Consider the following 26,552-nt stretch of genomic DNA (forward strand, 5'->3'; position numbering starts at 1 on the left):
TGGCCAAACTCACATTACTGATGATGAGGAGCTGAGCTGTGATGCCTGGCCAGTGATGCAAGGCTCGATTTTTCCAGCACGGCTTTCCCTTGGGCTCCGTGCTCCCCTGCTGGTGCAGCCCCCGGTGGTTTGGGTGTGGAGCCGTGCCAGCCTCCACCCGCTCAGGATTCGGCCCTGGAAGCTGTCGAGTTGCAGCTACAGTTGGAGCAGGGCTTTCTTGGTGGTAAGATTTTAAGCGCGGCTCTGATGTCTCTGATGTCTCTCATGCCTTTTGGGTGGAGTGTCTGCCCCAGCACCCCTGGCAGGGGGGTGATCATGTCACAGAGGGGACAAATCCATGCAGGGGGTGGGGGTGGGAGGCTCAGGACCCCGTGGGGACCCTCTGCAGAGCCCAGGAAGGTGCAGATTGGTGCGGGAGTGGGGCAGCATTCCCCACTCGCTGTCCCCTCACTCTGCACTGAGGACTTCCTTACCCAGGTGCTGACCCATTGCTAAGGTGTATCCCCCTCCCTCCGTCCCCGTCCCCCCCGTCCCCCCCCCCAGTAACAAACCTGTGTTGGGCTCTGATCCCATTTATAACCCCAAAGCATACACCTGCAACCCCCTCCGCCTCCCTCCCCCCCAACACCAGCAGTGCCCGTGCTGGAGTAAACAGCGCTGACAGGATTGGGTCCCTGGGGTCTTTGCCTTGGTGACAAGCTTGTCCCTCTTCACGTCCTCCCCAGTCCCAGGAGGAGCTGAGCTTCACCATCCCCCGGGGGTGGAAGAGCCCCCAGCGAGGGGGCTTAGGGGAAGGGCCAGGGGCTGGGGTGGGGGATGCCCTGCGTCCTGCGCTGTGCCCAGTCCCAGCACCCATGGGCACAGCTCCGGGGAAGGGACGAATTTCATGCGGGAGCCGATGCAGGGCAGAGGGATGCTCGGGGAGGGGGTTGTGGGAGGGAAGGGCCGGGGCTGACTGGTGCTGCCGGGCTCCCCGTCAACCGCCGATCCGCACCTAGGGTCGGTCTCTGCTGACCTCTCGGTGAGCGAGGGATTGTGAGCCAGGGAGGGATGGGATCTGCTCGAGCCTCTGCCAAGAGCTGGCTCCAGATCCGCAGGCAGCTCTGGGCTGCATTTCCCCTCCGGCGCGAAGCAGAGCTGGGGTGTCCGGGGCTCCCTCCGCACTGACACAGAGCCCCCCGAGCCTCGCTGCGCACCGCGCCCCGCGGGGAGGTGAGCCGGAGGTTGGGGGGCTGCCGCGGGGGGTGGAGGGGGGAGTGGAAGGGATGGAGGGATGGACGGACGGACCGACGGACGGATGGGTGTGATGGTGGGGTGGATGGCTGGGAGGATGGAGGGAGGGATGCGGGGATGGAGGAGCGTGGCGGGGAGGGAGGGAAGGAAAGAGGGCAGCAGCGGGGGGTGCCGGCGGCAGCGGGGGGCCGTGGGGCCGGGCGCTGGGGCGGGGGGGTCCCCGGCCCCCCGGCGGGGCGGCGCCGGCTCCTGTAACCCCGCCGCTCTCTCCCAGCCCTATAAAAGCCCCGGGCGGCGGCGCTTCCCCGCCGAGCCCCGGAGCAGCCCTCGCCGCCTCCCCGGCCGAGCCGAGCCGGGCGGCAGCCTCCGGGGCGCAACAGGCCCCCCCGGGCCGGCCACGCGGGAGCAGCACCCCCCCCCCCCTCCCCGCCGCCGCAGCCCCCTCTGAAGGGCAGGGCCCCGCTTGGAGGTGTGGGGGGGAGCATCCATTCTCCCCCCGCCGCCTCCACCGGGAATCGGGGAGGGGCCCCTGCCCCTCGGCCCGGGGGGACGGAGGGAGCGCGGAGCCGCCGGAGAGGGAGGGGAGGGCGGCGGGGCCCCCCCGCGGCTGGCACTGCAGGTACCGGGGACTGCCCCCCCTCCGCCGGCCTTGGCGGTATCCTCCTTCCCGGCCTGGCCTCCCCGGCACTGCCCGCAGCTCCCCCCCCGCGCCCCTCCCTTCTCCACTTGTTGCTGCCCGGCGGGGCTGGGCTGCCTGCGGGCGGAGGGCGGTTTTATTCCGGGAGGGTGGTTTTGGAGGGGGTGGAGGTTGCAGCCTCCGCTGCCGGCCTCCGGCAGCCAGCGGTATCCGGCTCGGCTCCAGCCTGCTCCCCCTCGCCCGGCACTGGGGCTGGCGGAGGCCGGAGCGAAGGCTGAGCCCCCCCCTTTTCCCCTCCCCAGTCCCATCTCTGCTCCCCTCGCCCGCCTCCGCCGACCCCCAGCTCCTCGCCCCGAGGAAGAGTGCGCGAAGCGTGCGCCTCCCATCCACCGAAATCTATGATCAGCTCGGTGTGTGTCTCCTCCTACCGTGGACGCAAGTCGGGGAACAAACCACCTTCCAAAACATGCCTGAAGGAAGAGATGGGCAAAGGGGAAGACTCGGACAAGATCACCATCAATGTAGGGGGCACCCGGCATGAGACCTACAAAAGCACCCTGCGGACTTTGCCGGGCACCCGTCTGGCCTGGCTCGCTGACCCTGATGCCCAGAGCAACTTTGACTTTGATGGTAAAAGCAATGAATTCTTCTTTGACCGCCACCCTGGGATCTTCTCCTACGTGCTCAACTACTACCGCACTGGCAAGCTGCACTGCCCGGCTGACATCTGCGGGCCTCTCTTCGAGGAGGAGCTGACCTACTGGGGCATTGACGAGACCGACGTGGAGCCCTGCTGCTGGATGACCTACCGCCAACACCGCGATGCTGAAGAGGCCCTGGACATCTTCGAGAGTCCTGAGCCCGGTGGAGGGGCTGGTGGAGAGGAGCCTGAAGAGGAAGGGGGTAGGGAGATGGCCCTTCAACGCCTGGGCATGGAGGACAGGCTGCCAGGGGCGGCAGGGGCTGCCGGAGGGGGTGGCTGCTGTCGGAATTGGCAGCCCAGGATGTGGGCACTCTTTGAGGATCCCTATTCATCCAAGGCAGCAAGGGTAAGCTCCCGAAAAGTGCTGGCGGATGGGGATGGGGTCGTGCTGGTGATACCTTCATCTCCCCATCTCCGTGGGTGAGATGGACTCTCCACTGGGTGTCCCCTTACTGACATGGGGCATGTTGGACATCTCCCATCTTATGGGAAGCCTCTTCTGTCATCTCCCTGTCCCCTCCCAACTCACTGCACATGGGCTGAGACTGGTGGCCACTTTCACACCCTTGGGTGCTGCCAGGCATCTCCTGGCCTGTCATGGAGGTGAGGGATTGTCTGTGAGAGCCTTTGGCAGGGCTGAGCCCTGGTGGAGTTTTAGGATGATCTAGGACAGGCAGGACTGTCTAGTTTCCTCTTCCTTGTATGTGTACACACATCAAAAACAGTGTTTAATTACACAGGACAGGGCCTATGCCCTGGCACGTGTGTCAGCGGGTAGGGAAATACTAAAATTGGGTCCCATTGAAGCAAATGGGATCCTCACATTTGTTCCCAAAGAGCTCGTATCCCTCTTCAGGCCCAAAAGATGCCCTCCCCATCCCTGCCAACACCCTTGTCCCTGCACCCATGTCCACCACCATCACCACGTTGATGCAGCCCACATGCAACATATGGTCCCCATCAGCATATTGAGCACAGGCTCACAGCTGTGGTTCTCACACAGAAACACACATTCACACACCCCTCTCAGAATCACATAATCACAGAATGGTTTGGGTTGGAAGGGACCTTAAAGACAATCTAGTTCCAGCCCCCCTGCCATGGGCAGGGACACTTCGCCCTAGACCAGGTTGCTCAAAGCCTCATCCAATGTGGCCTTCCAGGGATGGGGCATCCACAGCTTCTCAGGGCAACCTGTTCCAGTGCCTCACCAGCCTCATAGTAAAGGACTTCTTTCTATCCAATCTAAACCTTCCCTCTTTCAGTTTAAAGCTATTACCCCTTGTCCTATCCTTACACCCCCTGACAAAGAGTCGCTCCCCAGCTTTTCCGTAGCCCTCTTTAAGTAGTGGAAGGCCACTGTAAGGTCTCCCTGGAGCCTTCCCTTCTCCAAGCTGAACAACCCCAACTCTCTCAGTCTGTCTTCATAACAAAAGTGCTCCAGGCTCTGATCATCCTCATGGGCCTCCTCTGGACTTGTTCTAATAGGTCCATGTCTTTCTTGTGCTGGGGACCCCAGAGCTGAACACAGGGCTCCAAGTGGGGTCTCACAAGAGCAGAGCAGAGGGGACAATCCTCTCCATCACCATGCTTGCCATGCTGCTTTTGGTGCAGCCCAGGGTACGGTTGGCTTTTTGGGCTGCAGGTGCCCATTGCTGGCTCGTGTTCAGTTTTTCATCCACCAGTACCCCCAGGGCCTTCTCTTCAAGGATGTTCTCTTTCTACTCATGTGTATTTGTGCTGTATTTGTGCTTGGGATTGCCCCGACCCAGGTGCAGGCCCTTGCGCTTGGCCTTGTTGAACCTCATGAGGTTTGCCCAGGCCCACCTCTCAGTCCTGTCCAGGTCTCTCTGGATGGCATCCCTTCCCTCCAGTGTGTTGACCACACCATGCAGCTCGGTCTCCTCAGCAAACTTGCCAAGGGTGCACTCAATGCCACTGTCCATGTCGCTGACAAAGATGCCAAACAGCGCTGGTCCCAGTACTGACTGCTGGGGAACACAATTCATCACTGGTCTCCACCTGGACATCAAGCTGTTGACTGCAACTCTTTGAGTGCGACCACCCAGCCAGTTCCTTACCCACTGAATGGTCCTGCCATCAAATCCGTATTTCTCAGCTTTAGAGACAATGATACTATGGGGGACAGTGTCAAGTGCTTTGCACAAGTCCAGGTAGGTGATGTCAGCTGCTCTTCCGCTATCCACCGATGCTATGACCCCGTCATAGAATGCCACCAGATATGTGAGGCACATTCTGCCCTTAGTGAAGCCACGTTGGCCATCACCAGTCACCTCCTTACTTTCCATGTGCCTTTGCAGAGTTTCCAGGAGGATCTTCTCCATGACCTTGCCAGACACAGAGGTGAGACTGACTGCCTGTAGTTCTCTTAGTTCCCTGGGTCTCCCTTTTTTCCCTTTTTAAAAATGGCAGTGATATTCTCCCTCTTCCAGTCACTGGGAGCTTCATTGGACTGCCATGACTTCTCAGATATTATGGACAGTGGTTTAGCAACTTCATCCACCAGTTCCCTCGGGACTTGCAGATGTATCTCATCAGGTCCCATGGACCTGTGCACCTTCAGGTTCCTCGGATGCTCTTGCACCTGATCTTCCCCTACAGTGGGTGGTTCTTCACTCTCCCAGTCCCTGCCTTTGGATTCTGTGACTTGGGTGGTGTGAGTCTTCATCCACGCACATCTCTGGGGACTCAGTACAGCATGTACGCACACTGTGAGCACATGCAGGTGCCAACACCCACCTCATGACCCCTTTGCAGATGCAGACAGTCCCTATCCATAGACACCAATGTGCCTGGGACGTGTTCCCCATAACCAGGAGCGTCTTTGGGCTCCCAGCCTAGCCACTATCTTGCATGGGTGTCTCCTTTCGCAGATACTCTTAGATCATCCCCAAAGTGCTGCCCACTGACCCTCAGACACCTGCCCACGCAGTTCCAGAGCCATCCATGCACATCCCCCCAGCTTTGAAATCTGCCATGCACGCACACATACATGCAGGCATTTGGGATCTAAATGAATTCTGGATGCCTTTAGAGGTGTAAAAAACCATCAATGGTAAGAAATCCTGCAGGCATTTCACACCCACCAGCAGCTCAAAGGGCAGGGGGTCGGTTTCTCAAGGAGGTGTTTTTGCAGCTAACGTAAGAACAACACATGCACACACACAAAAATGTTTGGGCAGCAAGAGCTTTACTCGTTTTAAAAGGGGTACCTGATCCTTTCTCCATCTTCAAGTGCTCGTTGCCTCTGAGAGATGTTCTGAGTGTTTAAATGCTTCAAATAGAACACAGAACAAAGCAATACAAGCAAACAAACAAACAAAAAACAATCAAGAAAAATAATTCAATTCAGATTTTTCATGTTATTTTTCATGCGCGCTGAGGCTGCTGTCAGAAAGGCATTCGCTAAACAGAAGCGGCGGGAGTGCGTCGGAGGCAGCAGGGAGGGCTGTGATGTGAGCTCTGACTGGGGAGATAATGGTGGGATGGAGTGGGACCAGGCTGCACTGGGAGCTCCCTGCTTCCTTCTTTTTTGCCTCTCTTGGATAAGGGCTCAGCTTAGCACTGCTGTGGGGATGGCCACCTTCAAGTTGCTCCAGCAGTGATTCTCTCAGGTTCTCCTGGGTCATATTTTCCATGCTGAGATATCAGTGTGGTTTTGCAACAGCTTAGGAAAAATGCTTTGGCAGAAGCAGAAACTGAAGCACATGGAGGTGCACCTGACCCAATTGTCAACAACCTGTCTAGTGCACCCAGTTATTGAGTGCAGTGGTGGACTATGGTGTCACTGGTTTGGTGTCACTGTGTGGCACAAGGATGCTCTGAGACCCATGAGCACCTCTGCAGGTGCAGCGTCCAATGAGCCACCCCATTTGGGAGTGGCTGAAGTGGGACTTTTTTCTGCTACCCCATTTCAGAGTTTCTCTGCTCTCTTTCAGAGGGGAAGCAGAGGGTCAGTGCTGACCATCAGCATTTGGCCTGGGGATGCGCTGGACCCTCCCCAGGGCAGCTTTGGAGTAGTAGATTCTGTGGGTGCTTGTTCCTGGAGCAGCCGGTCTGGTGCATCTTGCCAAACCTTAGCATCAGCAGGAAGGAGAGCCGTCCCAGGCTCTCCTTTGTGTGCATAAAAACCCTCCCTAGATCTTGTGACAGCAGTGACTAAGAGTCTCAGGGTTAATTTTCTCTGGTCCTTGCTCCTCCCCAACCCCAGAGCAGCCCCTCTGGCCCTGACTTGGTTGGCTTGTGTCTATTTCCATCTTCCCCTCTTTCCAGCATCTCTATCCCTGCACCTCCAGACCTGGCAACTGCATGAGCGTGTGGTTAGAAATTTTCCCCCCACATTTTGAACTGCTCTTCCTTGTAGTGCCATTGCCCATGGGTTCATTGCCTGCTTTATCTAATCCAGTCTCAGAGGTGCCAGTGAAAATATGGTGTCTGGTGTAGTTGCCATCCCAGCTCAGTGTAAAACTCTGTTGTTCTGCATTGGAAGCTACTCTGCTTCTGGTGTTTGGTCTGCTTCCAAGTTCAGCTCATGTGTAGCTCCTATTTTTTTTTTTCCCTTTGCAGCTAAACCTGACCTCACGTCCATTGGAAATTCCAGGCCAACCTGTAGGGTCATGTTTTTTGGGAACAACCACCCCAAACTGTACAGACTATGTCGAACCACCATTCAGATCAGCAGCAGATTCTGGAGAACTTGTTTGGTGGGACTTCTAGTGCTGTATTGGTTACTGCTAGGTATAGACATGGATTTTATGTTATTTTAAAGACATTTTTCGGAGCAAGACAGAGGTTAGAGCTGATGTAAGATGTCTCAGGTCAGATCTTCAGCTGACGCAAAACTGGGGCAGCACTGTCAGCTTTGGAGGGGGAACAGTGGTTGGCACTGGCTGTGAACGTGACTGCTATTTTTAGAGAATGCTGTTGCACCTGGGGCTAAATCAGCTCTCACCTCCACAGTTCACACAGCAGGGCTGTTTCATTGCTTGAGTGTTTGCTCATCTGGGGGAGTGGCAGCAGGGTCTTGCTATCTTCCTTGGTAATTTTGTTTTTCCTACTTTGCTTTGAGCCTAAGCTTTTAATCTTTATGTGTCCTTGAGATTACCCTTATGGGCAAACTCTGGAATGTTACTCAGGACCCAGATGAAAATTAGATTATTTTGGCCATGCCACCACCTGTGTAGACACTCTTGTCTGGTTAAAATGGCCTCAGTTTAAGATCCCACTTTGGTTGGATTTGCTTCCCCAGTTGTGCAGGGTTGGGTGCAGCTGGCTGGCAAGAGAGGCCTCACAGCGTATGGTCCAGCATGCTTTGATCTGGGGGGTACAAAGCATCTCAGCCCATCCCTGGGCAGGTGTCCATCATGGGGTGGGGGAGAATCATCTTCCAGAGAGTTCTCCCTCAATTAGAGTCTGGCTTAAACTTCACACCTCACTTCTGGAGGAATGATTCTCCTACACTGGACCCACACAGGCTTACCTTTGGGGACACCCTGTGAGGATACTCTCACGTTACTGCCAGTGTCTGGGGCTGTTTTTTTCTCCAGCGTGACTCAGGCTGTCTCCACTGCTTATTCACTCCAGCCGAGGACCTGGGTTGTCGTCTCCAGCAGGCTTGTGACACGGCTGCCTGCTGAACGCAGCCGGACAGCTGGTCTGATGGCAAAATGAGCCGCGAAGTTCTGTGAGCAGCAGGTCAAATCCTGCCCAGTGTGTCCAGGCTGTGTTAGCAGCAAGGATCTGCTCCTGAGAAGCCAAAGCAACTGTGCTTTTGTGCTGGAGGGAGGTAGAAGGAAGGTTTTTCTGCTCAAGTGGCTTTTTTCAGGGGCTCTTGCAAACAGATGCTCTGGGGAATGGACTCATCATGAGCTCATCCTGTTGGGGAGGAGAGGGCTGAGCAAGGATCGATAGGGGGGACGACAGTGTTTTCTGTGACACAGTTGCATGCTGCTGGCCCCTCCTAGCTCACACCTGAGGTGAAGTGGCATCATGACGTGGGGAGGAGACGAAGGTCTCTCATGTTAGAGAGGGGGAAGCAATGGGAGCCACCTGTGTGTCACTGGGTTTGAGCATAAGTGCAATGCTGGGCTGAGCTCTGCCAACTGCTCTCCATGTCCTGCCCTCCCACTTCTTGGGGCTGCTTGTGAGAAAAACACCTAGCACTGACTCACTACTCAGGGAGTATTGAGGGGGCAAAAGGACATACATCTCTGGTCCATGCCGAGACCACACATTAGGTTCATAGAATCTAAAGAACATCCTGGTTTGAAAGGGACCTACAAGGATATCTCAGCTGGGGGATTTTGGATGAGTGTGGGGGAAAGCTCTTCGAATTAGTCCTCTGAAAGTTGCCTTTCACGTGTGTTTCTTTTCATGTGCTCAAGTGGAGGCTTGCTCCAAACACAGGCTGCTGCAGGTCTCCTTTCATTCCCATACCTGTCATCTCCAACACATCTCCAGCCACAACTGGAGCCTAGTGCACCTTCCTGCGTCCATATCACAGCTCTTAGAGAAAGGTCCTGGACCAATGACCCCAGACTCTGAGGTTTGCTCACAACTGATGGGAGAGGTCCAGGGGATGCTCCCCATTCTCCATTCTTGGTCTTGAGGAAGCAGGGACTGAGTGGATGGCAAGCAGCACAGCTCCTGGGGTGTTTGGAGCCTCATTTTTGTCAGATGAGGCCTTCTCCCATCCCTGTTGATGCTGTTCACTTGCAAGGATTAGAAGAGATGTGCCAAACACAGGTGACAGCAGAAGTGTGCCTCAGCCTGTCCTGCAGTTACCATCATCATGGTACATAAAATTACTGCTCTCCCCCACCAGTTGACCCAAATCTTTCTACATATTCCCAGGAAGTTCAGCTAATGGCCCGTGTGATTTAACTTTTGCAGGTAGTTGCTTTTGCCTCTCTCTTCTTCATCCTGGTCTCCATCACAACCTTCTGCCTGGAGACACACGAGGCCTTCAACATCAATGTCAACGTGACGGAGACCCTCGTGGTTGGCAACACCACGACAGTCCTGCTAACGCATAAAGTGGAGACGGAGCCCATCCTCACCTACATTGAAGGGGTCTGCGTCCTGTGGTTCACCCTCGAGTTTTTGGTTCGGATCATCTGCTGTCCAGATAAGCTTCTCTTCATTAAAAACCTGCTCAACATCATTGACTTTGTGGCCATATTGCCCTTCTATCTGGAGGTAGGTCTTAGTGGCCTGTCCTCCAAAGCTGCCCGGGATGTGCTGGGCTTCCTGCGGGTGGTCCGTTTCGTTCGGATCCTCCGGATCTTCAAGCTGACACGGCACTTTGTGGGCCTCCGGGTGCTGGGCCACACGCTCCGGGCTAGCACCAATGAATTCCTGCTCCTCATCATCTTCCTTGCCTTGGGGGTCTTGATTTTTGCCACCATGATCTACTATGCTGAGCGAATCGGAGCTAAGACATCCGACTCCAGTGGGAGTGACCCGACTCACTTTAAGAACATCCCCATTGGGTTCTGGTGGGCTGTGGTCACGATGACAACGCTGGGCTATGGTGATATGTACCCCAAGACCTGGTCGGGCATGGTGGTGGGGGCTCTCTGTGCATTGGCTGGGGTGCTCACCATTGCAATGCCTGTGCCCGTCATTGTCAATAACTTTGGGATGTACTATTCCCTGGCCATGGCCAAGCAGAAGCTGCCAAAGAAGAAGAAAAAGCATATACCCCGTCCGGCCCCACTGGACTCCCCTACCTACTGCAAATCCGAGGAGAACTCCCCCCGCAACAGCACCCAGAGTGACACCTGCCCCTTGGCAGTAGAGGAAGGGGTGGCTGAGCGGAAACGGTCAGGTGAGACCCCAAAGGTTGGGCAGAGGGAGTGGGAGACCTCTGGGAGCCCCCAAGGCTATGTCTATGTTCCCCTGTGTCCCAGAGTCCCTGGAGATTTCCCCATTGCAGGATGTGGCTCCTGGCTCTTGGGGCGATGAGCTCGTGGTGCAGAATGGGCCAGGACACCTGGGTACTGGGGGCTGTGTTGGTGGACCAGGATGCTGAAGATCAGGACCCTCCACCTAAGGTGGGCATAGCCCCAGGGGAAGGGCCATATTCTGCTCTCCAGAAATGCACTAAGCCCCCTTGGTGTGATTCAGGGTGTCCCTACCTTGTTCAGCTTGACAGAGATTGGACCATTGGCTCAATTCCCATCCAAGTTTGGCAAAGTCCTTGGGATAGATTTTTTTTTTTTTATTATTATTATTTTTTACCTCCCACGACTGTAAATTAGGGCCAGCTTCACCAAAATGGATAAAATCATAGACATACCCTGGGGCCTAACCTCACCTTCTCATTCATCTTCTAGCAGATAATGGCATTCCTGCATGGCAAGCCCAGTGCTGCTCAGGAAGGAGCAAAATCAGCCTCTGTGCATTTTTTCTTTGTTCTCATGTATGGAGATGAAGTCTGGGGCTTTTCCAGTCTTTTTTCTTTGGAGAGAGCTCAGAGCCCTGTTGTGGGCAACATTGCTTGGGCTGAGCTTGGGGGATCGAAGGAACCTCTCCATGGTGTCTCTGCTTGCTGTGGAGGCTGCTTTGCCCTTCTCACCTGTTTGCTGCCCCAGAGCAGCCAGCTTTGCAGCAAGTAAAGGGGAGGGACCATGAGAGGGCTGTGTCCTACACAGTGTTCACTAAGTCACATACCTGGCCATCTGCCTAGCACTGGCTTTTCACCTGTGAGGACACAGGGAGATCCCAATGCCCTGTATGGGTGCTTTCCCTTATAAATGTCCTCTCCAAGTGCCTGTACAGCCCATCTGCCCCAAGAGACCCATCAATGGGGAGAAGCAGGAGGAGCTATTCTGCAGGAGCAGATCAACCCTATCCCTCTAACCCTACACTGATTCAGGAGCTTGAGACAGGTCCTCACCAGGTGCAGCATCTCAGCTAACAAACCACAGTCACATGACATAAATTAGCACTTCACCACCACCCAGAACAGCCCCAATCTCAACTGGTGTGAATTTAGAAAAGCTAATTCCCACCAACTGTGGGAATGGTTTTCAAAGACCAGGGACGTTTCTTCCCTGGCTAGCCCTGCTTGGCTTTGTGCAGGGTATATAACCCTCATCAGGAGCAAGAGATGCTATTTGCTGCTTGGGATTAAAATTCAGCATGGTCCTTCTTCCCTAGTTAGCACATCCAGTTGGGACATGCCTGAAGTTTTGGGAGCTGCTGTAGGCTTTCTGCAATCTGGTCTTCTGCATCCTTGCGTGGTCTAATCAACCCCCTCTGTCCACCCTGAGCGTGTCATCCCATGGGTTTATCAGCTGCTGATTATTGTATGCCACCCTCTTGCAGACTCCAAGCAGAACGGTGAGGCCAATGTAGTGCTGTCGGATGAGGAGCAGCCGCTGTCACCATCTGATGAAGAGAAGCGGCCCATGCGGCGCTCTAGCACCCGGGATAAGAACAAGAAATCCTCCACGTGTTTCCTCCTGGCCACGGGTGACTTCTCCTGTGCAGCGGATGGAGGCATCCAGAAAGGTATGGCTGGTGCTGGAGGTGTGGGCTGGGGAGGGCCAAATGGAGGAGGGAAGTGGAGGTTTACTGCATCTGTCCAAGACTGTGGTTCATCTCCATTTGCCCAGCTGGCTGTTGCTCTCTGCTCCCTCCAAAGCCACTTGCCTTCCTGCCTTTTCATCTGCTTCATCCCTGTCCACTACATCTCTCTGTGCTAGCTCTATCCTTCTTGTTTTCTCTTCCCCCAAGTCCTCCTCCCTTGGCTGCCACCATCAGGGATCTGTGACCTCATGCTGGTCACACTGCCCTCCTTGGGGACAGTCCTGTCCCTTTGCTGCCCAGTGCTCTGGCTCTTCTTGTCTCTCTAACTCTGCTCCCTGGTCCTCACCCACCCATCTCAGGGTGGTGTTGAGAGGATACTTCTCCTGACATCATGGCTGAGGAAGGTCAAAAGATTTTCAGTAAGCAGAAGAGCCCACAGGCTTTTCTTTTTCTCTCCCTCTCTGATGTCTTTTGGTGGGTTTGAGCGTGGGGAACTGCGATGTGTCAACTGCTGCCTTGCCAAAAGCACCAGGTTGCCAGAAAGCCTGTCTCCTCCAGGTTTGGAAAGTGAGCTTTGTGAAGTGTTGAGGTTTTCTATAGGAAACTGTGGGGGAGACTAGTCAGGAAAACATAAAATTCTTCTACATGTGACAAAATGACCGCTATCTTCAGTTGTGAACCTTCACACTGCCCTCCAGCCTTTGGAGTCCCCCTCCCAGCACCCCAGCCCCTGGGAGGATGCACCCACTGCCCACCTTGAGCTGCAGAATCTGTCTGCACTCTCAGTTGCTAGGTTAATTCTTAGGACATAGCTCAGTTCTGCAGTTTTCTTGCTCATTTGTACATCCAAGGTGACGTGGGAAGATGTAGCTGCAGTCTGACCTACTTCTGCCTCCTTGGCACCAACTAATCCCAGTTACTCCCAGTAAGTAGTCCTAGCTACTGGGATCAGCGCAAGTGACCTGGGACCAGGCAGGAGAAAAGATGATGCCCTGTATTTCTGAGCTGTGCACTGAGGCCTCTTGGCTCGAGGTGTTGGTGCTTTAGAGACCCCCACGGGTTTGCTGCTTTAGTGTTGCTTGGGATGGTAAAGACTGGATGGGTTTAGGATGTAGGAAGGATATTGGTTTTGGGTCTGTGACCTCTAGTCTAGGTGCTTTGGTCCATCTCATGCCCCTGGCATCTCTTACGTGGGAGTCACCTGCTCTGAGGTGCAAGGCAGCCCAGCTTGACCCAGGCTTCCCTGGGCCAGGCTCTCTTGCAGTCCTGGAGTTGAGGGTAGGCATCTGGGGGCAATCACAGTTATTACGTGAGCAAATTGGTTGTGTTCTGTGAAATCAACAATTCCCTTTGGTGTTCCTGCTCAACCTTCTCCCTTAAAAAGAGGAGGGAGAAAAAAAAGCCTTGTTCATCTTTGGGCAAGAGAGTATTATACAGATATTTGCTTGAAATACTTCTTGTGTTTCCTGGAAGTACCATTTTCTGTAAAGTAGTTCTTTTAATATTTGCTGATGAGCAGAGGTGAGGGGGCTGTAGTCCTGCCTTGGATCTGGGGAGGACACTGAGCTGGAATGGATGGGAGAGAAGAATGACAGCCCATGCTGATCTTCATCTTTACAAGATGCTCAAGTCAGGCAATTCTTCAGCTGAAGCATTTTATCTTTGTCCCCCTGAAACCAAGGGAACTACAGGAGATCTAACTGCTGAGGATCCAGTGCTGCTCTTGCTGGGCTCCCAAATAACATTACTGGGTTGTAGAAGGCCAGATTTTTATTTTATTTCTCCATGCATGGTGGCATCTACAGATATTCAAAAAGGCACTGTAGTAATCTTTCTTGGGTTGTTCTGGTGTCCTTCCTGCAAACATCAGAGTGCTACATACGGTTAAGAACATGTACGTGGCTCACTCACCAGATCATTTCAGCAAGGTAGGGGATGAAAAGTGGCTCTGGTGTTTAGAGGAGCCCAAGCAATGTGTGAGACCTTTTGGGAAGAGAAAACCTCAATATCTACATCCTGTTTGTGCCACTGGGGATGGATAGATGGGACACTGCCCCGGGAGGTCCAACCTGATGTCTTCACCAGTGAAATGCTCTGGTGTCATCAGGGTTAAGGGTGGGCAGCGATGGTCTGAGTGGCAGAGCATCCTCCTGTGCTCCTGCCCAAAGGAGCTGGGCGCTGCATAGGCGCCTCTTCCCTCAGTCCTGATTTATCGCCTGCTGAGGCTGTTTGTTCTGCTACTGGGATGTTGGCAGCTCTACAAATTGAGATGAGTTTGGTTCTGAGCCCGATTTGCTGATGGCCATCTGTCAGATCCTGGGACAGGTACCGATGTCTGTACAAGCTGTGGAAATCAGGAGACGGGGTTGCTTCAGGAATATGCTGCAGATCTTGGCATCCGTCATGGTTTAAGCCTGATGCCAGTGGTTGGTTTCTCTGGGGCAGCTTGAAGAGAAGAGTTATTCCTGCCCACTACCCATTGGACATGGGCCCTGGAGAGGATTGGGCTGTACTGCAGCATGGCACCTGCACCATGGCATGTTCTCTTGTCCCTGTTGCTGCTCATAGTGGTGTCACCTTGCTCCCCTGCTGCTGGAGTCTGCTTCACGCTGGCTTATCTCCCTCCAGCAGTCAGAGCCTGCTCAACAGTTCCTCCAAATGCATTCTGCTGGGACACAAAGACTGGCATGGGTCTGTCTTGGCATGTGAGCACCTGCCCTTTGCCTGCATGCAGGCATATGAAGGCAGGATGAGTCCAGCACACCCCTGGCCAGCAGCAAGCAAGATGGGTTAAGATGGTCTAGCAAAAGCAAGACAGTGATTGAAACCAGAGCGGACTTTCTAGAGAAGCTACAGGGAATGGGGTTAAATGTAGGGAAGGGGATGTACCCTTCTGGTCAGTCAGGTCTTCCAGCACCTCTCTTCAACAGCACCCAGCATTGTAAAGCAGCAGGTCTTTAGCTTGGCTGCCTGAGCCCAGTGCATCATGCAGCTGATTTTACTCTGTTGTTTGCTATTAGTGCAGAGTTGTGACCATCATGTGGATGGCACAGTGTGGGATCAAGTGCAGGAATGCTCATGTGAGCATCTGCCAGCAATGCTTAGCTGGGAAGGAGCAGGGACAAACCCACGTTTGCATGGGGACATGCGTGCAAGTATGTGCAACCAGCAGGCGAGCGCCAGGCTGCCGTTATAAACACATACACGTTTTTGGGCAATGCCACCCGCTTTCATTGCCCCATCTCCATCTGCTGCCAGCTCAAAGCATGTGCGGGTGTGCACGTGTGCTCATGCTCCGCAAATGTTCCCAAAATGGGGAGCACAGCACTGCCAGCCCCCCGGACACAGGCTGCCCTGCCACTGTTTGTGAGATGCCTCCATGCAGCTCCTTGGCAACAAACCTGTTTTTAAAGCAATCCTGGTGACCTCCATTAGCACCTACTCGAGTTGCTGGGATACCAGCTCTGCTAATGAACTGCACCGGTAGCAATTAGAAGAGTATGGCCCTTGGGCGCTTTGCAGCTTGACTTCTTAGTGGCAACTGGCCTGGAGCTTGGTGGAAAGCCATGACAGCCTTCAGGGCTGAGGAACATCATCCTGAGCTTGTTCTCAGGTGCTTGTGCATGGCTCTGGGTGTGCCAGGGAGGCCCTGGAGTGATCAGGCATCTTTATGAGGTGTGGCCCCAAACTGTGATGCTTAAGACTTAATCAAAACTGGCAGCATGATTTGCCCTGTAAGCCCTCTCTGCCTCTGTTGTTTGGGCGATAGGTCCATCACCTATCCCGAGCTTTTGGTGACTGGCTGCAGCCAGGTATGATCACTTCCCAGGGGCGTTTCTCAGCATAGAAAGCAGGCAGAGAAATGCATGAGCAGCTCAGAGAGCCTTACCACTTCTGGGAAAAGAGCAAGGTTTGCTGAAGGATGAGCCCAGTGCCGTGGTTAGGGGGGTGTTTTGAGGCAAGCGGGCTCTGCATTGCCTGCTTGTTGTAGGTGGGACACATCCCTTGCTTGTCATGAGGCTCTCCCCAGCCCAGGGCCATGCTCGCTTTCCCCCCTGGTGTGCTGCGTGGATTCAGACCAGTGGCTTCATGCCAAAACATAAATAAGGAAATTGCTCTTCTGTTTGGAGACTGCTCCTGCTCCCACTGCAGGAACTACAAAAGCTTTGCAGGAGTCAGCAACAGGTTTAGGCAGGTGGCTCTTGGTCCCCTGCCCCTTCCCTGCTGCTGGGGAACTTTCAGATGTGAAAGCCCCCCCGGTGTTCTGTAGCCTTTCAGTACTGTGCTCGTGCCAGCACCCTCCTCAGGGGTGCTTGCAGGGAGAAAGCCGCAGCGTCTCTGTTGTGTGCAGCCAGCCCTGAGCCAAGCCCAGAACACCTGTCATGGGTGCCTCTGCACCAATGCAGAACCCAGGGACTTGCTGTCAACCCCCTGAGAGATGGGGGAATGGTTTGGGAGCTTGGAACTGCTGAAGGGGTCATCCGTTGCTTTGTTTTTCTGCTGTCAGGGTGCTGTCCCCCACTGCTCCTGCCTGGAGAGCACAGCAGCAAGCGCTGCGGGGCGGTTTGGCTCCTGATGACCACGAGCATCCTCAGCTTTCCTCGCTTTGGCAGCAGAGCTGGCCCTGTGAGATGCAGCAGTCCAGAGAACAGATCTTTGGGCTCACGTGGAACATCTTTAAACAGGACTTCTGTTTGGATCTAAAAATCCATTTTTCAGTGCAAATACTTATTTTCTTTCCCAAAGAAAAGTGACTTTTGACCTGGAAGAACATTTGTTCTGGCTGTTGCTTTTCATTATAAGCTTGAGCAATTTCTGGCTTTTTGGGGGAGTGTGAAGGGTTTCCATGCTTAAAGAAATAGAAATACTTGCTCTTCAGTGCAATTTCTCATGGAAAATCTCAAGCATTTCTACCTGCTTCTCTGCATACAGAAAGGTCTCAGCAGCAGCTTGCTGCTGCAGTGGGCTTAAAAACCAGAGCCGGGGCAATAACTCCTTCCAAATCTCACATTTGTTTGAATTTTGCTGTTTCCTTGTTTGCTTCAGCCCACAAAATCCCCAGACTCATGCCTCATTCAGAGAGATCTGGAAAACAAAGCTTGACCTCCCCCCTGGACCAATGTTGGGATTACTTGTTGCCCTAACATCAGTGCTGGTGGATGTTTGGCCACTGGTCCAGGAGCACGGACCCTTCCTGACCTAGCTCTTGGGTAGCTCCTGCCTTGAAAACTGGGGTGGCCATGGGGTGGGGGTGGGAGGAAAGGGGCCAGGGGAGGCAGGGCCCCTCGGGCTGGGTTTCTGGCAGGGAAGCCCTGAGCTGACTGGGGTGCATACTCCTCTCCAGTCCTGGATCTGGCCAGCCCCCCTCGACTGTATAGGGATCCAAGGGGAGTGGAGTGGAGCTCTGAAACCTGTTAGGATCTGCAGAGACTGGCTATGCTCAAAGGACCAACAGTGCCCTTTTTGGATTTTTTAGGGGGTTGAAGTCAGGTGAGGGGCTGGGTGATGCCTCCCCTGGCGCTCTGTGCTCCTCCCTCCCCACCTCTAACCTCACCTCTGTCCATTTTCTTCACAAAGGCTATGGAAAATCCCGGAGCCTAAGCAGCATAGATGGTGTGGCAGGATCCACGGTGGGGTTGGCTCCCCTTGCGTCGCGCTACAGCTCTCCCTGTCCTCTGCGGCGCCCTTGCTCTCCTGTCCCCTCCATCCTCTAAACGCCACCTGGATCCTGCTTTGTTGTGTCAGCCACGTGCTCCCTGTGTTGCTCTGTCCCCTCCCCACCCCGTGACGCCATGTCCCCGGCAGTGCCCGTGCCCAGAGGAGATCCGAGCTGGGACGTCCCCATCGCTGAGAAGTGGGCTCTGACCTCCAGCCGAGCGCCGCAGCTGTGCTCCCCCTGCCCCTTTGCAGGATGTGTCATGTCTCCATTGACCTCGTCGTCTCGTGTCCATGTGTTTGGGACAGTTTCCAGGGGGGTCGGAGGGCTGCTCAGTGGTTCTATTTCCCTGGAAACTTTATTCATGCTAAATAAATTGGGCTAAGGGCATGCAATCCTCTTCGGTGTCAAGCCCTCCTTCCCGTGGGCTGTTTGTGCTGGGCAAAGGAGGCTGAAAATGCAAGAAGGACATGTTGACTCATAAAATTATATATCATTGTGGTGGAAAATGGCTGAGTTGATATCATTTTAGGTTTTCTTTTAAATCAGCCTTGAATTTCTGGAGGCAACAGATGAATAAATCTCTATTCCCTGCCCAGCAGCAGTTCCCATCTTGTTTTGTGCTTTTCTCTGCCTAAATCACACTCTCTGCTTCCCTGCTTGTGTCTGCTTCTTTGTCTGACCTTGGGGATGGTCCCAGGCCAGTACTGAGTAGTTCTGCAGTCCTAAATACCAGCCTGAGGTCCTATGGAGGTGGGAGGTTGCAGGGCCCTGGGATGGGTATGGGGAGCATGTGGAGGCTGGGATAAAGGATCAGTAAAATATGTTGATGAATGTTCTATAAAGAGCTGGGAGATGATGGGGAGGCAAATGTGTGTCCGTTGGAGCAACTGGAAAAGCTGCTGCTGTTGAGCAGTGGGGAAGTGGAAGAGTTGAGACAAAATGGGGCCCGAATGGATGGGGGAGTTGTCTTCTGAGATTGGTCCAGGGTGGTGGGGCAGAGCAATCCCACGTCTGATGGGATGGGAGCTGGATGTGACCCGGGTCCTCCCCCATCCTGGGAGGGTGATGTCTAAGTGCTGAACTCCTTGTTGTGCACTGCTGTTTTTTTGCTCATGTAAATCAATTTTTAGGATTTTGAATGATCTCGGATGTCCTCCTGATCTAGAACAAAACCTGCAGTCCCCTGAATTTTGGCTTGTTTCTTGCTTGGCTGCTCCAGCTCTGCCTCCTCAGAGGTGGCTGGGTCCTGGGTGACTGGAAATAGAGCAGTTCAGTGCTGGCAGCCCTGGCCCCAACCCTCATCCCAGCACACTCATCCTTTTTCCTTACTCTGAGCAAGTCCAGCTTGGGGTAACTGGAACCTGGGGGCTTTCAGCCAGAGGATGGGGACCAAAGTTTAGCCTTGACTATGTTTAAAAACAAACAAACAAAAAACCACAAAAGTTTACATGGATCAAGCTTGTTTCCTTTATCACAGCCAAGGCAGTGCTCATCGGATGATGCAGAGTGAAGATCCCCATGGTGCAAGGCTGCTTCCTGAAGTATTTTGGCAGATGCTGCGGCCAGGATGTTTCTGCTCCTTCCTGGGCTCCCTGTGCCTTAATTTCCCTCTGTGTAGAGAAGGGACTAACAATGAGAGCATCCTGCAGTAACTCTTGTTGCCACCACAGTGTAAGAGATGCTACACAAGGAGAAAGTTTAAATGCTTCACCCTGTTTCACAGAATCACAGAATTGAAGGGGTTGGAAGGGACCTCAAAAGATTGTTGGGTCCAACCCCCTTGCCAAAGCAGGCTCCTTAGAGCAGGCTGCCCAGGTAGGCATCCTAGACGGGCCTTAAACGTCTCCAGAGAAGGAGACTCCACAACCTCCCTGGGCAGCCTGTCCCAGTGCTCCATCACCCTCACTGTGAAGAAATTCTTTTGCATGTTGGTGTGGGACTTCCTGTGCTCTATCTTGTGACCGTTACTCCTTGTCCTGTCCCCACAAACCACTGAAAAGAGGTGGGCCAAATCCCTCTGTCTCCCACGCCTCAGGTATTTATACACACTGATGAGATCCCCTCTCAGTCTTCTCCAGGCTGAACAGACCCAGGTCTCTCAGCCTTTCCTCATAGGGAAGATGCTCCAGGCCTCGTATCATCTTTGTGGTCCTCTGCTGGACTCTTCCCAGGAGATTCCTGTCTTTCTTGTACCAGGGAGCCCAGAACTGGACACAGTACTCTAGGTGAGGCCTGACCAGGGCAGAATAGAGGGGGAAAATCACCTCCCTTGAGCTTTGTTATTTTCCTTTCCATCAAGTTGGATGAGCTGACAGGAGGAGCCAGTCAATGTGTCCCCCTTCATTTGGGAAGAAAGCAGACCCCTGTGAAGCTGACAAGAAAACCTCACCTTTTATTTTGTTTTCCTTCTTCCTTCTTGCCTTCTTCTGCCCCAGCCTCATCAGCAGATTAGGGAGATTCAAAGGAGGGAAGAAGAAAAGAGGGGGAAAAGCTCAGCTCAGTGCTGAGCCGCTCCCTGGGAGACTGAAGGCAGGACCAGGCAGCAAACAGACCTGGTGCTGGAGTTTAAGGGTGAATGCTATCCCCTGCTGTCCACCCCAGGGTGTCCCATAGGGTTCCTGCTGTGGTGAGCTACCTCTCACCGGCAGTACATGGGCTCGTCGTATATGGTTTATGTAGCTGTGCTCATTGAATTCCTATAATTAAAGTGCATTCATGCACCCAACAATTCAGGTAACTCCACAGGTTTATGAGTCATGCAAAAGGCACGTAAGATGCTGCATCCACCCCTTGGAGTGGGCTCCTGTACTTGGAGCAGGAGCAGCTGAAATTTCCTGAGTCTGTGTGAGACAGAAGGTGACCCTCCATGCCTTCCCTGGTCTCTGAATCATAAATGATAAATGGGTAAGTCCAAGGTCACATGCTGACTTTGGAGATGAGCCAGGCCCCAGAAACCAGCCCTGCATCATGCAGAAAAGCTTTGGGTTTGGAGGCACTTGCAAGCAGGACATTAACCCCACACCAGGTACAGCCACAGGTCCAGCGTGGAAAACCCTCAGTGGACCATGAGATTTCTCCCTGGTTTCATATTAGAGCTGACATGGAGCTGTGCTTCATAATTTTTAGATTTGGCATTATGCAACTCAGTGGAAAGCATGACTAATGTGCAAAAGCTCCTCTAAAACAACAGAGCCCCGAATGGGAGACAGAGGCATTTCTGTGGGAGGCACCAAACTGTTGAAAAACCCACTGCATCTTCTCTCTCTTCCCCCCCCCCGCCTTCCTCTGAATAAGTGATTTGGAGGATGCAGGAGGGGGAAAAGGATGTTATTTTTAGGAGGGGTTTCAGAGGGCTTGGGGGGTAAGTTAGCAGGGGTTAATCCCTCTGATAACGTAAGAGAAGCTGTAGCAGCTCAGGAGAGCAGACTGCTAAACCTCTCTGTAGCTCAGAGTCTTATCTCAAACAGTGGCCAAAATTGGCTGCCTGGAGAATAGGATAAGAATAGAGCAAGCGAATACGATACTTCCCCCGAATATCCTCCCAGCCACTTATCTATGTTTAGGGATCTGGAGAAGAGTGCACGTTCCAGCTAAGGCAAAACGCACTGGGAGAAAGCAAGGTTGTTTGATTTATTCTTGACGAACTGAATAAATCAATAGGAGTACAGCTGCCTCTGCCCAAGTCCTAAAACAGCATTTAAAAAATAAACCAGTGTGCAGTGATTGAGCTTGCTGCTGCCCTCGTGGCCCAGAAGGCAGAGCTTTGGCGTGTTTTGAGGATGTGGCTGGTGCTGCAGATGCGATGTTTGCTCCCATCAGAACTGCTGTCCCCATCCCAGCAGGACGCTGTGCTTGAGCACAAGCACCCAGTTTGGTGTGAAGCACTGCAAGCCCCTGCCATGGGCACCACATGCACAGGGCTCTCACCTGTAGGGCACGGCACCAGGGAAAGCTTTTGTGCCCCATGCTCCTCTCCCCATTGCAGGTACAGGTGATGCTCAGTACTGAGCATGGGATCAGAGATGCCTCTTCCTCCCTGCATAGCTCCTGGCTGTTGTTTGGAGTCTTTGCATCCATCTGTCCTGTATCCATGTGTATGTCTGTCTGCTGAGACCAGCAAAACAGCTGTGCTAGGGGCAAAAGCAGCTCATTCTTTGGAACCAGGGAGCTTTGGGGCAATTCACCCTCCCCTCCCCCCCCCCCTTCCTTCCCCTCCCATCATTCAAGACTTGCCTCCTGCTCCTCTCTTTTGCCTGAGGTCCCACATCACCGTCCTGTGCTGCACAGAGGCTGTGGTGAAAGCCCGGGTTGCGTGCAAAGTATTAATTGTTATTGTTGCAACAACTGCTCTGTTTCTCGGGAGATGCCTGAAAGAGCTGAGAAAATAGAAAGGCCTGTCTGTCAGCTGGGCAGGAGGTTAAGAAGTCAAGAGAGTAATTGCTCTACCCAGAAGCAGCCTGTTTCTGACTTCCCCAGCACTGCCAGGAAAAATCCTCAGTGCTTATTTGATGACAATAAAATTAAAAAAAAAAAAAAAGCAACGCTATTCCTTGCCCATGCTGACGAGGAATGCGGAGAGCAGAGGCAGATGCAAAATAAGATGTAGTTGAGCTTAAAAATAGGAGCCTCCAAGCTCCCAGTCTGTTACTTTGTTACCTCCGCTCAGGCAATTGATTCTTGTTAGAAGAATAGTGGTGGCTTCTGGTCCCTGCCAGCAGGCGATGGCCACAGTCCTGCCCCAGTGGGGAGGCTCAGATCAGTGCCGGGCTCACCTGAGAACTTGGGTGCTTCTTCAGGCAGTGGCAGTGCTCAGTGATGACCCCACAGGGACATTCTTGGGGCTGTCCTGATTGCGTGGATGATATCTGAGGTGGCTTTCCAAAAGAACAGCCTGTTAGGCAGCAGCTCCCTGCCCCTTGTAGCAGGGTGGCTGCAGGCTTTTGCTCCATCTTCATGAAAGCCCTGGCTGGTGGAGATGGGCACTGCATTGCAGGAGGGGCAGATGTTCACTGGGAGGCGTTTCATGGCAGCTTCATGGGGACCAGGGTCCTCTGCCCACTCTACAAATCCCCCCCCCGCCACCCCACTGCAGTGGCAAAAAGAAGAGGGACCTGCAAAATGGTGCAGGTTGGAGGCAAGAGCCTTCAAAGGCACTTGGGGGCCCAAGTGGAGCTGTCCCAGTGCTGCCCATTGCACTGGTGGCCACACCAGCTCCTCTGTGGGATCAGGCAGTGCCCAGCCTGGCAGCATCCAGTACTGCGGCAGTGCTTTGGCTTTTAGAGATCTCTTGTTCAGCACCACTTTGGCCTTTTGTATTCAAATGGAGCTTACAATGGGAAGGATGAAAAAAACAAAACAAAACAAAACAATAAAAGGAAACCCACCATCAGACCAAACAGTTTTAGTGTAGGACCTACCCAAATGCTGCACTGGAGCAGCCGGAGGCTGGCAGCCAGTGGAGGCAGTGCTTGGGGCTGTTTGGGGAGATGCTTGTAGGGGGAAAGCCTCTGTCCCTGGAAATTTCTGAGGGGTGGCCTTGGCAGCACCACCAGCAAACCTGGGGGATTTTGGGGCTAGGCTGTGCTGGGTCTGAGCTGCAGAGGGGCTGGTTCATGGTTGGCTGTGAGGGTGAAGGACTGGAAACCTGCTGGTGGTGTGTAATCGAGCTGAGAACGATGAGCCAAGATAGGAGGGCGGATTTCTCATGGTGGCTTTGTCTGGGGATGGCGTTTAAACAAAATTCTCTGCTGTTGTTATTTATTTTTAGTCGTGCTAATTTCTCTGAGGCTGGGAAGCTGCTTTCCAAGGCAGGTCCCTGGGGGATGTGGGCAGCAGGTCTCAAGCTAGCACATAAAATGGCTTTGAGCAGGGAGGAGGAGATGGGAGTTAAAAGCCGAGTCGTGTCCCTGGTAAATCAATAGACCTGACGGGGAATGTTTCTGGCCAACCACGAGACCTGCAGTGAGCTTTTAGCTGCTTGCAGGAGTGATTGAACCAGGAGCAGCAATATATTTCAGCAGCTGCTTTGTGCACGGTCAGTGCTGTCTTTTCCCAGGGTGTATCAGAATCTACCCCAAATTGTTTGATGGAGATGAATCTGGGTCCCCCAAACTGGTTCATCATTTGGGGACAAACTACCGAGGAATTTAGGGACTGCAATCCTAGGGGTTTAGCTGGGAAGTGGCTGTTTGGGGGCTTGCAAAGACTGTGTGTGGGGAGTGAATGTCCAGGCTCTGCAGTGGGTAGGGAGAGCCCATCACACAGCTGTGATGCTTGACAGAGGATAAGACATTTCTTTTGGGGAAACCAAACTGATTTTGGAGCTGTGGGGGGGAAGCCAGGGTGAAACCAGCCATTGGAGCTCAGCATTGGGTTTTGCAGCAAAACTACTGGCTGGAAAGTGCAGTTACGTGGCTTATCGGGTGGATCAGGAGCTGTCTCCCTGTCTGACAGCCTCTCGCTTGGAAACCTGGCACATTGGTAGAGGCATTGTTGTGACTCAGAGTTCCAATCAATGTTAATTAATTTAATGATAACAAATGAGAGAGAGAGGGAGGGAGAGAGAGAGCGAGCGAGAGAGAGGAGAAAAAACACTGTGAGATATTAATGCAGTAGGCTTGGCTTTAGGACATCTGGCTTGGGGTAGGTTTGGAAACTTTTGGTCACAAGCAGCGTTCTTGCAGTGAAAAGACTTCTTTCCTCTGTTCTTCGTTTTTACTTTCAAAGTTGCCCCAACTTCAGTTCTGGTTTCTCTGGTTTCTGCCAAGAAAGAAAACTAAGGAGAATCCAAGGAGACATGGGAAATGTCTCCACCTTGCGGGGGGGGTGTCTCTGGGTCTATTCAGAGGCATTTTTAGCAATTTTGCCTACTTGACTGATAGAATAGCAGCACTTTCTCCCTCCAGAGAAGATTGTTTCACTTTGCAGTTCCTCTGTTTTCTGTGCCCTACAAAGTTTTGGTCCCCATAAAGCTTGGTCTCTCTCTCCCTTGCTTTCTCTTTCTCCACAAATAGCTGATGAAAGCAATCTCTAATGGTGTGTTTCATACCTCTGTCTTTAATTGCAGACACCTGCCAAGACGTCCTCTCTTCCAGTTACCCCCAGGGTGAGGTGGTCACCTTCTCCTGAGCCCCGGCTGGATGTGGGCAGCACCCCGGCGAAGGATGTGTGCCCTGAGGGATGCTCTCCCCGAGGGATGCTCTCCCCAAGGCAGAGGGATGTGCACCCCAAAGGATGCTTTCCCTGAGACAGTGGGATGTGAACCCCAAGGGGTGTGTTCCCTGAGGCTAAGGGATGTTTTCCCAAAGGGATGCTCTCCCTGAGGCCAAGGGATGCTAAGTGATGCATCCCACTAGGGATGCTCTGCCCAAGACCAAGGTATGGTCTGCCCAAGGGAGATGCTGTCACCAGTGCCAAGGGATGCTCTGCTCAAGGCTCAGGGGTATGTTCCCCCAGGGGTGCTCTCCCTGAGGCCAAAGGCTGCTCTCTCCAATGAGCTTTGCCTGCCCAGTGCAGCAACCCGAAGCTCTGGCTGCCCCCTCAGTGTCTGGCAGCCGGGTTCCCTGCCAGAGAGGGGCAGCAGGGCCAGGAGGGGAGGTCGGGGGACTGGGGGTTGCCCCATTCCCCTGCCTGCTACCAGCCCTCTGCACACATTGACCCCTCCTCTCGCCCATGCTTTCGGATGCATCCCCTGGCTGCTGCTGTCCTGCTCGAGAGACCCGGCCGGAGCCCAGCCTCCACCACAGAGCCTCGTCAGCTGCTCGCCCCTCACTCCCACCTGTGGCTCCATCCACGCTCTGACCATCTCTGTCGTCAAACTAGGGACTCTCCATGATTCTGGGTGCCACAAGCGGGTTGCTGCACCATCGCCCCCCTGGTGGTTGTGCCCCAAGCAGACGGGGACAGATGGGGTTGGCTGGGGCATGGGGACAGGGACAGGAAGCAATAGCAGTGCCAGATGCGGGTGCCATGGTGGGGTGAGCCCGGCTGGCCTGGAAGGGTCAGTGTCTTTCTAATGCTGTTACATATCTCTGTGATCAAGGCAATACTACTCCCATTTCCTTTGTCCTGTACGCATGCCTCTACCTGTCCAGCCGTACTAGAGTTCTAATAAAGACATCCAAGAGCTGAGTCAGCTCCCATACCCTCTTGCCTTGGTGTTTCCTCTCCATGCACTGTGAAGCCCCAAGACCATGTGTCCCTGGCAGTGAGGATCGCAATTCCGGCAGCTGTGTTGCCTGCATGTTGTGGCTCCTTGCTTTCTTGCACAGCTTGGATCAGAGCCCTCTTGGAAAGCCCACGGCAGATTGATTTCAACATCCATGCAATCTTCATTTGTTGAAGAAAAGGCACCACAGAGCTGACAAATGCATTGGCTCTGCTTGCTCTGACTAGCAAAGATGAAATAATTAACATTATGGCCATACTGGTGCCATCCTTACGTTTCAGAGTGAACACTGCATTGAGGTGAAGGGAGCAATGCTCCCTGAGCTGCCTGGGCAGACGGGCAGCAGAACCAAGCAGATGGCATGAAGCTGTTTGGGTGGTGTATGGCTGCTACTTCACACCCTTTTGAAGATGGGTTGCTGCTGGTGTCACCTTCTGAACGGCTCCACAGACGGTTTAAACCCTCTGCACCCCCAGGTGCTGCGTGAGCCCCCAGAATGCTGCAGAGGCCTGGCATGACTGCTGCAGTGAGCTGGAGGGGCCTCAGCTGGAGCCCCATGGAGGAAGATGATCCCGGGATGTATCCTCCCGGGACAACC

The 26,552-nt window shown here is 53.7% G+C and overlaps 1 protein-coding gene across 2 annotated transcripts; it reads left to right on the forward strand.

The window, feature by feature from the left end:
• Window positions 1-55: 55 nt before the first annotated feature.
• On the forward strand, window positions 56-24,915 carry KCNC4 (potassium voltage-gated channel subfamily C member 4; the record flags this gene model as incomplete). 2 transcript variants are annotated; one of them, XM_084302093.1, is made up of 5 exons in its annotated part: window positions 56-223; window positions 2,173-2,919; window positions 9,486-10,422; window positions 11,925-12,110; window positions 24,854-24,915. In XM_084302093.1, the coding sequence occupies 5 exons, from the start codon at window positions 56-58 to the stop codon at window positions 24,913-24,915; spliced, it is 2,100 nt and encodes a 699-aa protein (XP_084158219.1). The 2 variants fall into 2 exon arrangements, with proteins under 2 accessions (XP_084158219.1, XP_084158218.1); XM_084302092.1 differs by lacking the exon at window positions 24,854-24,915 and adding an exon at window positions 17,706-17,842.
• Between the last annotated feature and the right edge of the window lie 1,637 nt (window positions 24,916-26,552).

Source organism: Netta rufina, assembly GCF_964035555.1.
Source record: "Netta rufina genome assembly, chromosome: 26".
Taxonomy (NCBI): Eukaryota; Metazoa; Chordata; class Aves; order Anseriformes; family Anatidae; genus Netta; species Netta rufina.